Consider the following 14362-nt stretch of genomic DNA (forward strand, 5'->3'; position numbering starts at 1 on the left):
TCATACACCATGACCAAGTAGGATTTATCCCAGAGAGAGGAAGGATGGTACAACATCCGTAAATCAATAAATGTGATACATCACATAAACAAATTGAAAGAAAAAAACCACATGGTCATATCAATTGATGCAGAAAAAGCATTCGACAAAATCCAACACCCATTTTTGATAAAAACTCTCAGAAAGGTGGGAATAGAAGGATCATACCTCAACATAATAAAAGCCATATATGACAAGCCCACAGCCAACATCATACTCAATGGTCAAAAACTAACACCATTTCCCCTAAGAACAGGAACAAGACAGGGATGCCCACTCTCACCACTCCTGTTCAACATAGTACTGGAAGTATTAGCCATTGCAATTAGGCAAGAAGAAGAAATAAAAGGCATCCAAATTGGAAAAGAGGAAGTAAAACTGTCCTTATTTGCAGATGACATGATATTATACATACAAAACCCTAGAGACTCCATCAAAAAGCTACTAGACTTAATACATGAATTTGGCAATGTAGCAGGATACAAAATTAACCCCAAGAAATCTGAGGCATTTCTATACACCAATAGTGAACTTTCAGAAAGAGAGATTAGAAAAACAATCCCATTTACCATCGCACCAAAAAAATTAAGATACCTAGGAATAAACTTAACTAAAGAGGTTAAAGACCTCTACTCAGAAAACTACAGGACGCTGAAAAAAGAGATAGAGGAAGACATAAACAGATGGAAGAACATACCATGTTCTTGGATTGGTAGAATCAACATCATTAAAATGTCCATACTACCCAAAGCAATCTATAAATTCAACGCACTTCCCATTAAAATACCAATGGCCTTCTTCAAAGATCTAGAACGAACTCTCCAAAAATTCATCTGGAATAAAAAAAGACCCCGAATAGCTGCAGCGATCCTGAGAAAGAACAAAGTAGGTGGGATCTCAATGCCAGATATCAAACTGTATTACAAAGCCACTGTTCTCAAAACTGCCTGGTACTGGCACAAGAACAGATATATAGACCAGTGGAATAGAATAGAGAGTCCAGAAATTAGCCCGAACCAATATGCTCAATTAATTTTTTACAAAGGAGGCATGAACATACAATGGAGCCAAGATAGTCTCTTCAATAAATGGTGTTGGGAAAATTGGACAGATATATGCAAGAAAATGAAACTAGACCACCAACTTACACCATACACAAGAATAAACTCAAAATGGATAAAGGACTTAAACGTACGACAGGAAACCATAAAAATTCTAGAAGAATACAAAGGCAACAAAATCTCAGACTTATGCCAAAACAATTTCTTCACTGATACAGCTCCTAGGGCAGTTGAAACTAAAGAGAAACTGAACAAATGGGACTACATCAAAATAAAAAGCTTCTGCACAGCAAAAGAAACCATCAACAAAACAACAAGAAAACCCACCTCTTGGGAAAACATATTTGCCAACGTCATATCTGATAAGGGCTTAATCTCCAAAATTTATAGGGAACTCATACAACTTAACAAAAAGAAGATAAACAATCCAATCAAAAAATGGGCAAAGGATCTAAATAGACACCTTTCAAAAGAGGACATTCAGAAAGCCAAGAGACATATGAAAACATGCTCAAAGTCACTAATCATCCGAGAGATGCAAATCAAAACAACAATGAGGTACCATCTCACACCTGTCAGAATGGCCATCATCAACAAATCCACAAACGACAAGTGCTGGAGAGGATGTGGAGAAAAAGGAACACTTGTGCACTGCTGGTGGGAATGCAGACTGGTGCAGCCACTATGGAAGGCAGTATGGAGGTTCCTCAAAAAATTGGAAATGGAACTCCCATTTGACCCTGTGATCCCACTACTAGGAATATACCCCAAGAAACCAGAAACACCTATCAGAAAGGATATATGTAACCAGATGTTCGTAGCAGCACAATTCACCATAGCTAAGATCTGGAAACAGCCTAAGTGCCCATCAGTAGATGAATGGATTAGAAAACTGTGGTACATCTACACGATGGAATACTATGCTGCTGTTAAAAAGAAGGAACTCCTACCATTTGCAACATCATGGATGGAACTGGAGAGCATTATGCTAAGTGAAACAAGCCAGTCAATGAAGGAAAAATACCACATGATCTCACTCATTCATGGATAATAAAGACCATTACAAACTTTTGAACAATAATAGATACAGAGGCAGAGCTGCCTCAAACTGATTGCCAAACTGCAGTGGGAAGGCCAGAGAGAGTTGGGGGGCAGGAGGGAGGGGAGTAAGAGATCAACCGAAGGACTTGTATGCATGCATATAAGCATAACTAATGGACATAAGACACTGGGGGGTAAGGGAGGGTAGGGGTGTGTCAAGGGCGGGGGAAAAAAAAAAGGACACTTATGTAATACCCTTTGTAATACTTTAAGCGAAAAATAAAAAAAATATTAAAAAAAAAAACAAAAAAAAAAAGAATTTATATGTGACTTAGGCAAATGACTTGCTATACCTCAGTTTCCTCATCTATAAGTAGGGAAAACAGTACCTAGCTTGTGGGGTTCTTTCCTTATTTGAATTTTTGCAGAGATGTGTCTGTCTGAAAATGCACAGGTGTTCAATAAGGCAAGAGTTCATAAGAGTTTGGACAGAAATAGTACAATGTCTCTAAGTTAGTAAAATCAAACACATCCTTCTCTTTAAAGATCAAGGGGTCAACCAACAAGGAGGGGAGTGCAACTCACCTCCTCACTTAACCAGGTTCAGGTATGGCAGGCACTCCTCTGTAAGCCACTTTTTCTGCTCAGACTTCCCAGGTGATAATGACAGGACTATGGGACAACCAAAAGTTGTTCCACATCAGGAAAAGGCCAAATATACTTGGATTGACTTGTTTCCTTTATATTTGTCAGCAGCTTCTATTCTCTCCTACATAATTTTTCTAATATCTGAGTCTTAACCAACTATATACTTTATTCTGTTGTCTCTCTTATATAACTGAGGAAAGATAAATATTATTTTTTTTCTTTTAGGTTTTCTTTAGTGTAATTCATAGTAGTTATTGCATTGGAACAGCAGCCCCTAACTTTGAAACCTTCACTATAGCCCGAGGAGCTGCCTTTAATATTTTTCAGGTTATTGACAAGGTAAGACTTCTGATTGCTTTGAAATATAACTAACATTGCTGCAAGAAGGAAACAAAACAAAAAGATGGGGAAAATTCATATTGGGCAAATGACTATGGAAATTTGTTTTAATTCTTCTACAAGGAGATTATGTTTTATTAAAACCTCCATGTCTAATCAATGCCCTTCAAGCAAAAAGGAAAACATTATAAAAGAAAATCATCTTTAAACTATACTGTAGAAAGTAGAGATTTGTCAACTTATTCCTTTGAAGATTTATAGCATTCTCTTTGTTTTTCCAAGGAACCTGCTATAGATAATTTTTCAACAACAGGTTATAAACCGGAATGCATAGAAGGAACTGTGGAATTTAAAAATGTTTCTTTCAGTTATCCATCAAGACAATCTGTCAAGGTGGGTTAAAATTAATTACAGAATTGTACAGTTTTCTTATATTACCACCTACTGGCTAAGATCTCCTCTTATAAAATAATCTGGGATCAGTTTGGCCAAGATTAGCCACTTTGTTCAGAGACTTGGAAAGAGAGACAGAGAGAAAGAGGAAAGAGGTAATGGTGGGGAGGAAGGAAAGAAAGATCAGTAACAGACAGATAACTCTGGATGAGCTAGTTACATTTTGCAGCCTCTTTTCTATACTCAGCTGACTAAAGCATATTCAACTCCTTGGGATTCCTTCACTCTGGGTTTGGGAGCACACCAAAATATCTTGGATTGATGGTGCCACCTATTGGTGGTCCCTGGATGTTATCCCACCCAGCATAACTCATTTTAGTCTACTTTCTAACCTCGGAGAATTATGAACAGGTTGAGCCTTTCACTTCTTCCTTTCCTAGGACTTTTACTGCACCAGCATATGTGCCTCAGTTACTTTCCCTCTCACTTTTACACACACACACACAAACACACTCATGTATGCACACGCAGCAGTTTATCCTTCTTCTGTCATTCAGCCTTTGACACGTTCTTGAGAAAATGTCTCTTCTATTGTCTTCCTCCTTTCATTTATTGTGTATTTCCCCAAAAAAGTAGTTAAAGAATGCAATGAGTAACTACTAACAAATACGGTTTCATAGAAAAAGGACATGATTTTAAATGAAATTAATAAAATTGCTCATTATCAAACTATAATGCCTTTTAAAGTATATAGACAAATGCCCCCCTATCTAATTTGCATCAAAAAAGATCTACCTACTCCTGTTTTCTTATTTTTCTCTAAGTCTTTGATTGAAATTCTTTTTTCAACGCTCTTTTTTTAAAATTTCTTGTTACTCAGTTACCATTATTACAGTAGTACTGTCTTCTCCCATCTTTCTTAACATAAAAAGAGGCTCCATTTTGCAACTTCCTGGAAACAAGCACCAATTGTGCTATTATATTGCAGAGTAAAGTGCTCTCTGGGTTTTAAACAACTATTTTTGAAATGAACTTTTGAAACATAGCTCTGTTTGTTAAGCTGGAGAATTTTTAAAAAGAAAAAGTTCACTCATTTTAAATAAAACACAAATTCTTCTAGGGAAAGAACAGAAACCCAGAAACCTACTCTAGAGTAAAAGTGCAGGTGGGGCAGGAGGTCCTCCCACTGGGGGTCCTGATTTCTCACCTCCTTTAAAGAATTTTTCTCTGCTTGGCCCTTTGAAGGTTTTATGTTTGGGTATTTAAAGGGTCTGTTTCTTTACAAATGGGGAGATCAAAGTAAGGGAATCCAAAGAAAGATTCCCATACTTGGGGCTAAATACATACAAATGCAAGCAAAGATAGGTGAGAATTTCTCAACAGGATTGCTATTGTCATTTGGGAGGTTTCTCTCACTTTGCAGGTTCTTGGAACACACTACATACTGGTTTCAACCCCCAGTTATTGAGAAAATTTTAAAGTGCTTCCCCTAAGCTGAAATGTCTCCATGGGATCCACCACTAGAAGGAGGGTTTCTATTGGTGGAATCTCATTCAGGGGAGTCCCTAAGAAGTTTCAACAGTTGTTTTACTTTGGAATATATTTTGCAATAATGTTAAATATATTCTAAAAAAGAAATTTCTTAAGTAGCTCACCAAGATATCTGGCAAGATTTCATTCAGTTGTTGCAAATTAAAGGTAAAATTTTCACTAACTTGGTAGTCATGAAATTCATATAAAGTATTTCAGCTGAAAATGTAGTTTGCTGTGGCTATTAATATTTAATAAGTAATCTTATTTATATTTCTTCTTTATATAGAGAAATGATGAGATTCTTTTACTCTTATTTTCCAGAATTATGTAGGTTATTATTATATATGTATGTGAAACAAACAAGATCTAAATTTGTTTTTAATAGCCACTGAAGAATTTGTTTTATGTTAAATTACATTAAATTTCTGAAAATATTAAACCATATTTTCATTTAACCTAGTTTTATGGAATTTCTTCCCATACATTCCAATAGATTCTGAAAGGTCTGAATCTCAAGATTAATTCTGGAGAGACAGTAGCCTTGGTTGGCCCCAATGGCAGTGGGAAGAGTACAGCAGTCCAACTTCTGCAGAGGTTATATGATCCCGAAGACGGCTTTGTAAGTGCACCTACCAATATTATGCAGAGTCTGCACAGTGAGATTTGGAAATACCACCTATTACAAAGATCTTATGGCTATGTTAACTTTTAATTTTTAACAGTGGAGCTCCAAGAGAAACAATATTGTTTTCTTTCCTACATATGCATTCATTCAATAAATATTTCTGAGCACTTATTATGTGCCAGTCACTGTTCTAGGTCTTGGGAATGCATTGATGAACAAAGCACAAAAACCTCTGCCTTCATCAAGTTTACATTCTAATAAGTAGAGACAGACAATAAATAAAATAAGTTATATAGTAGGTATTAAATGCTGTAGAGAAAAATAGCATAGTACTTTGTAGTACCCAGAACTTACCAAGAATTTCAGTTTCTCAAAACATCCCAGAAGGATGACATCTGTAGAGAATATGCTCTCTCATTTTTTTCTGTCACCCATAATGTTGCACTTAATTTTCTCACCCTTGTACATGGCATATAGAATGAGACTGTGACAGTCACAGAACCATAATTTTTAATGCTTCTATTCAATTTCAACTGTTCTTTTTAAAAGAAAATCTACTCTCCAATAACCTGATTTCATTTAAATTTGACTTCCTAAGTAAGTTTTCATTTGGAGTCTTTAACACCCCACTCATGTATCCATGCTAATGTTGAGTAAATTATTGGATAATCATTCTGTATATAAAGCAGTTGCACAAAATACCCTTGCCTAAACAAAATACCAGAGTTGGTAATAAAGAGAGACTCTATAAGTTATATTTATCAAACATTGGCTTCTGTCATTGGAGTATGTTGGGGTAATAAGTAATGGTACTATCTCTGGAGAAGACAATTTACTATTCTATCTAATAATAGACAAACATGGTAATTGACTGTACCTTCACTACGCCTCCCATTGGCTAATCAGTGAGATATGCAAATTAACCGCCAACAAAGATGGAGGTTAATTTGCATACATAGGTGCAAAGCAGCGGAGCGAAGACTGAAGGTGGCTCCGGCCGGAGCGAAGGCCTGGGTCCCGGGTGCCAGAGGAAAACCGGTGCCGGCAGCCAGGGGAAGGGAAGGCCTATTGCACAAATCTTTTCATGCAACAGGCCTCTAGTTATTTATAGCAATGAATGGAGTGTTGAAGAGAAGTAAGGAAGGATATTTCCTAGAAAAAAATGAAAGATCACATCAGTCTTAAAATAACAAAACTGAAGTTTGTTACATGTATCTACACAATGACAGGGTATATATCTATATAATACCTAGTTTGTGGATCTTAGAATGAAGATATTTAGATGACATAGCGAGATTTGAAGCCAGTTTTTGTTGTTTTTTAATATTCTGTTTGTTCCTATCTACCAGAACAAGTCTTTTAACAATATAAATGCTATAAATATTTTATCAAAATATAGTCAGTCTTTGACCCCTGAAAACCTGTGCTTCTCAGCTTATGTTTTGGACTAGTAAAAAAAGACTAAAAACAGTGAAGTAAAAGGCATCACCACATGACTCATTCCTTTGGATTGGCAGATCACAGTGGATGGGAAGGACATCAGAACTTTAAATGTGCAGCATTATCGAGAACATATTGGAGTGGTCAGCCAAGAACCTGTTTTGTTTGGGACTACCATTAATAACAATATTAAATATGGACGAGAAGGCGTGACTGATGAAGAGATTGAAAAAGCAGCAAAGGAAGCAAATGCTTATGATTTTATAATGGAATTTCCCAATGTAAGTACACTATGTAGCCTGTATCCTTAGCATAGAGCTAAAGCACTATAATATTCCAAAATGAAATAAAAAAGCAATAACTTCTCCAGAGCAGGAAGATGTGATTAATTTTTGAGTTGTCCTAAATGAAACATCTATAAATGAGAGAGCATGGTAACAACCAAAAAAATGCATAATTGAAAGATAAATTTTAAAAATCATATTTAGTTCTAATTGGTTCTCACTGTAAATGAAAAAAATAAAATAAAGATTATATGAGACAAAGCAGAGAAATTATGTCTCAAAAATGTTGATTTGCAAGGCCATCTTGTGGCTAAAAGTGGGAATGTCACACAAAATGTTCAGATTTGTTCTGTGATTAGGCAAAAGAATAACTATGATTGTTTTTTAGAAGCACATAGAGCTAATATTGGACATAAAATGTGAAATCATACTTGGAAATAGACATAATAAACTAATATCTTGATATTAGGACATTTCCTAATGGGTATTTAGAACTGATTGCTATAAAACCACTTATTTGCATTTTCAAAGTATTTGTTCATCAGTATCACTGAAATTGTTGTGGGGAGTACCCTGTGAAATATGAAAGGATAAGATTTGAAATTAAAATACAGACAAAATTCCACCATCCCTGAAGGAAACAATAACAAAAAAGTTCATTTTAATGAGTATGTTTTACAAACTGCCCTCCATGAAGCATCATAATTTTGTTTATTTTTTTAAATAAAAATTTGTTTTGCTAGTAAATACCTCCTATCCCCATTACCTAGTATCATAATTAAGACAGAAAACTCATTAAAGACTTGAGGTCATTCTTTGTCTTATGGTTCAGGAAAACACAGATTTCCTTTCTTTGACCTTTTGAGACTTACAATGACTTCCTTTTCTCAAAACACCAGTCATCTTCAGTTTCCCACTTGGAATTAGGGAACTTTCTGGTGCCTCTGAAATTATACCCTTAAGTTACTACTGTCTTTTACTAAAAGTCTCATAGTTATACAAAAATGTCCCTTGATATAAATAGAATAGTAAATCTTTAAGATATAATCCAAAGAACAAATTAAAGATATTGGCTTATGATGATGGAAACTAAATTTCACAGCCATGTTAACCCAGAGAAATAAGGATAAGCACAATAATAAACAAAAATTCCAAAAGTGGTTAATTTAGATAGGTGAAATATTTGAAAAAGCTATGCTCAAAATAAAACCACCTTACTTTTGTGATACCTCTGTGATATACATATATTTTTAATTATTATATTAGGATTAACTAATACTTGCTAGCTTTTTCCAATAAACAACCGTAAGTCTGGCTAAAATAGGACAATTGTTTCCCAGCAGTGGATAAAAGGTAGCATAAAACTGTGATTCCTGAGAGAAAGGAAGCTCATGAAGAAAGTCCAGGAATTTGCAGCATTCTGCCTGGGAACAAATTTCTGACCCCATCTCTGGGAAGTGGAATCCAGACGGAACATGGTCGTTCCACTGAGCTGAAAGACAGAATTACAGAGCAGCTTACACAAAGGTAGAGGAAGTGAGAGAGCTGTGGAGTTGAGGTGGGGTCAGAGGTCCATGTAGATATCGCTGGGGAATCTTTGAGTATAACACTATCCAAGGCTTACCAGAGAGCAGTTGATACAAAGCTGAGAGGAGAATGGAGATGCTAGAAGTTGAGCAGGATGGTGGGGATGTTGAAAGCACAACCCAGCCAGAATGGAGAGATCACATTAACACCTTTTAAATACCTCAGGCATGTAGCTGAGACACCAATAAAAGCTACACGTTAGGAGTAAAGACCACACCTTAGAGTAAGGCTGGCTCTAGACCTGCCCTAACAAATTCTAAAACCAAGCCATAACAAGATCCCCAGAGTAGACATAACTTGGAGGTTGGGTCCTGCCAAGTTTCAAGACTTACTACAGATTTACTCCCAACAAATCATAGAACCAAGATTACACACGTTCAGGGTGCTAAGTCAATATCTGAATTACCTACTAGAATGAAAATCAACATTTTTTTCATAAGAAAACAAATTCAGAGTCTCTCCAACATATGCACAGAATTGAGTACATGTTCTAAAATAACTAGACATGCAAAGAAATAGAAAACTATGATCAACAGGCAAGAAAACAATTTAAATGTTTATGCACCTCAGAAATGCTTCAAAATGAATGAGGACAAAAAAAGAAAGAAAAAAGATGCATCTGAAAGGAGAAATAGACAAATCCACAATTTTAGCTGAAGTCTCTAGTACTTAATAGAACAAATAGGCAAAAAGCAAGGATATAGAATGACCGGAACAATACTGTCAACCAAATAGTTCTAACTGACATTTATAGAATACTCTAATAATTATGGAATGCATTCTTCTCAAATGCACATGAAATGTTCACTGAGATAAACAATATTCTGGGTCATTAAAATAAAAATTAATAGCTTTGCTATTTCAAAGAAAATATATAAAATATGCCCATAAAAGAATTAATAATACAAATCCACAAATATTTGAATTTAAATAGGCCACCTCTAAATAATCTGTAGCTCAAAAAGGAAATTTAAAGGAAAATTTAAAAAATCTTTTTATCTAAATAAAAATGAAAATGCAGTGTATCAATAATGGGATACAGTTAAAGCACTGCCTTAGGAGAAACATAGCATTAAATACTTATTTTAGGAAAGAAAAAAAATCTAAAATCTACAAACTCAGTTTTCACTTGAGAAACTAGAGTAAAAGAAGCAAGTCAAACCCCAAGCAAGCAGAAGGAGGGAAATAATAAAGATTAGAGCAGCAATTAGTAAAATAAAAAATGGAGAAACATTAGAAGGAATCATTGAAACCAAAAGCTGGTACTTTGATAAGATGAATAAAATCAGTAAAATTATAGCAGAGCTGATGAAGAAATAACAAAAAAGAACAGTAACTACCAATCTTGCCAGATTAAACATGTATATACCCCAAAAAAGTAAAAGAAGACCTAAATTGAAAAAAGTTTTGAGGGGAAGTTTATTTTGCAGTAAACTTTTTCATACTCTTTTTCAGAATATCCAGGACAGAGATTGTGTGTAATGCATTAAATTGCTAATAAACATTTTTAATAGTAGTTAAGTATGTTTTTGTATTACATACTTTTAATGTGTTCTTTTAAAGATAGCAACATATTCTAAAAATTACCTAAAAACTTTGAAAATTCAAATTATTAAAAATCCTTGATATATCATATATTCTCATTTCTTTTATCCATAGCCAAATTTTTCTTAGGTCCTCTCTTTACTCAACTTTTTAATTTAATAGTTGTTTATTTTTATAAAGAATAAATCAAAGGTCAAAACCAGCCAGACTGGTTATTAAGCTGGTATTAAAACAACTGATTATTTGTCATTTCCTTTTCTAATCATTGATCATGCTATCCTCTGTTTTATACTCTTTTCTATTTTCCATTAGAAATTTAATACCTTAGTAGGGGAAAAAGGAACTCAAATGAGTGGAGGACAGAAACAGAGAATCGCAATTGCTCGAGCTTTAGTTCGAAACCCAAAGATACTGATCTTAGATGAAGCTACCTCTGCCCTAGATACAGAAAGCGAATCTGTTGTTCAAACTGCACTGGAAAAGGTAAGTGAGCAGACATATTTCTAATTTTTATATTCCTTATTCAGCATTGTTTTTAAATACAAGAAAGTATAGTACCATAGTACATTATTCATTAAGTTTAGTACCCTCCTTAACATATGCATGCAGTTTGTTCACCCTTTTAAACAGTTATGTGATGGTTATAGGAAATGATATGGAGAAGAGAAGAAGATGTTATAATTGGTGCTAAAAATATATTTGAGACTGATATCCAAGCAGTCATCCTATATAAATCTTCATTCCCATGGGTCTGCATTTCCACCTCCCCATAGTAACCCCACACCACTACTACCATCATGGTTATAACTATGTTCACCTTTGCCTTTTCCATACACAGCTATGGGATTCTCTTCTCTGACAGCTTTACTTCTTTAGGACAGCCCTGGAGTATCATTTTAATTTGATTTCACCTCAAGTAGAGAAGCATACAGTGTGGTTTGACCTGCACTTGAACCATCCTACCCCTACAGTCCTGGGCCCTCAGACCTCATACTGACCTGCTTATTGCAAGCTGCTGCACATGCTTCATGGCCACAGTGCAGTCATGACTCTTGACCAAATTGTACTGCATCTGGAAGGGTGGTTGGCGGTGGTGGTATGAAGCCATCAGATACTTTTTCAATGGCCAAACCCTCTTTTTAATCATGGCCTCCAAACCCTTCAGAAGGCTTAATGTCACGTTTTACTTTGACCTTGTTTGAAAATGTGCTGGGTTTTTTTCTCAAGAAAAGGATAAACTTTTTAAATATTGACTTTGTGGGAGCAGAAATGGTTGTTGGCAGCCAGAGTGCTCACTGCTTATTGAAAAATTTATTACTTACTATTATCAACTTGCAAATCAGATGGTATATGTTTTTTACCCTTGTTTCCATCACATGATGAGTGTGTCACATGTTGCATGTGATATTTTTTATTTTCATAAAATAAACAAGTGATAAGGAAATTCATGTTTATTGTGGACACTTTGCTAATTTGGTTCACTGGGTGAAGAAGAAACAGTGATTCCCTCAAGGGCATGACTAATGCTTATTCATTTTTTATACTTATTATCTAGGACAGGGCTCTTATCTATAGAATGCACTCAAATTATGTTCAGAATTGTTGACGTTTCATTCCTTAGGGCTTGAATGTACTAAAAAGGATTACACTTAACTATCTCTTTAAGTTACATAAGACTTTTTTCCAGGTGTATTGAGGTATAGTTAACATACGTATATAAGATTTTTAAAAACATATTGTAATAGGCTCAGGAATTGTTTAAAGCAGTGGTTGGCAAACTGCGGCTCGCGAGCCACATGCGGCTCTTTGGCCCCTTGAGTGTGGCTCTTCCACAAAATACCGACTTCTGCGCATGGGCCACGAAGTTTCAATCGCACTGTACGTGCGCGCCCGCACGTGGTATTTTGTGGAAGAGCCACACTCAAGGGGCCAAAGAGCCGCAGTTTGCCGACCACTGGTTTAAAGGTTAAATATCTCCATTGTCTTTTCATCCAGTATATTAATCACTTCAGGCAATCAAAACTTATTTAAACTTTAGCCCTGGCCTGTGTTCTAAGTAGTTAGCATCAGCCCTTGAATCAAAGGGCCATGGGTTCAATTCCAGGTCAAGGGCACATACCTGGGTTGCAGGTTCCATCCCCAGCCCTGGTCAGGGTGTGCAGGAGGTAACCAATTGACATGTCTCACATCAATGTTTCTCTCTCTTCCTCTCTCCCTCTCTCCCTTCCACTCTCTCTAGAAATTAATGGAAAAAATTTCTTCTGGTAAGGATTTTAAAAAACAACAACATTTGTTTAAACTTTAAAAATAAATAGTTGCTTGGCAACATGATAAACTAATACACAATTTTTTTCCTGGTTAAAATGAAATCTACATCATAAGTAAAAAGAGAACAATGCAAAATATTTGTAAACTATGATTCCAATTACATAAAATAGTTGTATAAGTGAATAAAAATGAAGGCAACATATATGAAAGTAATAAAAGTTGTGTGGCAGAATTATGGGTTTTCTTAAGGTTTTAAAAAAATTCATTGCTATTACTGTTTTTTCAGTTTATAAAGCAGGGTATTAAATCAACATTGTAGAGATGTATACATGTGAAACTGCTTTAAGCAGTATTTGTTCTTTTGTGGGGTAATGGTAAATGGTAACAAATGGGGTGATGTAGCACAGTAAATTGGGTTCAATTAATTATATATGCCTCAATTTATTGGAAAATGACTCGTGGTGAAGAGGAGAGTTAAAATATAGGTAAATTAAAATATTTCTTCTTACTGATGCATCTCTCCATGCCCAGCCTTCACATATTCCTCCCAACCCTTTCTCTCCAGTACCCCATTGTCTTCCTTTTATATGAAGTTCTAGAACCAGTAAAACTAATCTGTAATGACTTTTAAAAATCATATCAATAGTTTCCTGGAGCAGGAGATGGGTTTTGATTAAAAAGGGACATAAGGGAACTATCACTCTTGATCTCACTAGGATTACTGCAATATGTAACTCCCTGCTTCAGCCCATGCCCACTTCAATCTTTTCTCAACACAGAGCCATGTAATGCTATTAATGTGCAAATTTGATCATGACATGCTTCTGCTTCAAATCCTCCAGTGACTTCTTATCTCACTCTTCACTCTAAATAAAAACCTAACTCCTTACAGTAAGCTACTGTAAGTTCTTTGGAATTAGGTACCAAACTCGTTCTGGAAACTCATATCCTTCCACTCTCCCCCACATTGGCTGCTCCTTAAACATGTGATAGCACTTTTCATCAGCTAACATACTGTGCATGTATGTATTTATTTATTTTGTTGTCTCTCTTTCCCCACTGGAATGTCAACTCCCTGGCGGCAAAGGCTTTGATTCATTAACGGTAGTGTCCCCAGCACTAGAACCATGACTGGCCCTTAGTAAACAGGTAATAAATATTTGTTAAAAGGATTTTGAATGAGTATGATACAGAATAGTTCCAAGACCTGAAGTGCCCTTTTCTGGATTTCTTAATTGCCCAAAACTAGTTTTGATTCATTAATCTTGTTCAAGAAGAGAATCTAGTGCCCATGGATAAAGGTTAATGCCACAGGCTATGGGTTCCACTCTGCTACTGGTTTGGACCTGGCATGCCAATGCAGCAAGCTCCCAGGCTGTCCCACTGTGAGGAGGCACAGCATGTACATCTTGAGGTCACTAGGGAAGCAGAGGAAGCCCACACTGGTTTGGGAATAAGACTTGTAAAAGCTCTTTGAAATGTGAGAAGTGGAATGCAAATCTAAGGAATAATTATTATTAAGAGAGGTTCAGCTATACCACATCAGTGGAGAACCTTTA

General features: G+C 35.6%; 1 protein-coding gene across 1 annotated transcript in view; it reads left to right on the forward strand.

The window, feature by feature from the left end:
- Nucleotides 1-14362, forward strand: part of ABCB5 (ATP binding cassette subfamily B member 5) — an 86303-nt gene that overhangs the window by 24924 nt on the left and 47017 nt on the right. Inside the window, exons 11-13 of the mRNA XM_006085063.1 lie at nt 5548-5673; nt 7197-7400; nt 10848-11018. Coding sequence (XP_006085125.1) covers nt 5548-5673; nt 7197-7400; nt 10848-11018 — 501 coding nt within the window. The remainder of the gene's footprint in view (nt 1-5547; nt 5674-7196; nt 7401-10847; nt 11019-14362) is intronic.

This window comes from Myotis lucifugus, unplaced genomic scaffold (assembly GCF_000147115.1).
Source record: "Myotis lucifugus unplaced genomic scaffold, Myoluc2.0 scaffold_15, whole genome shotgun sequence".
Taxonomy (NCBI): Eukaryota; Metazoa; Chordata; class Mammalia; order Chiroptera; family Vespertilionidae; genus Myotis; species Myotis lucifugus.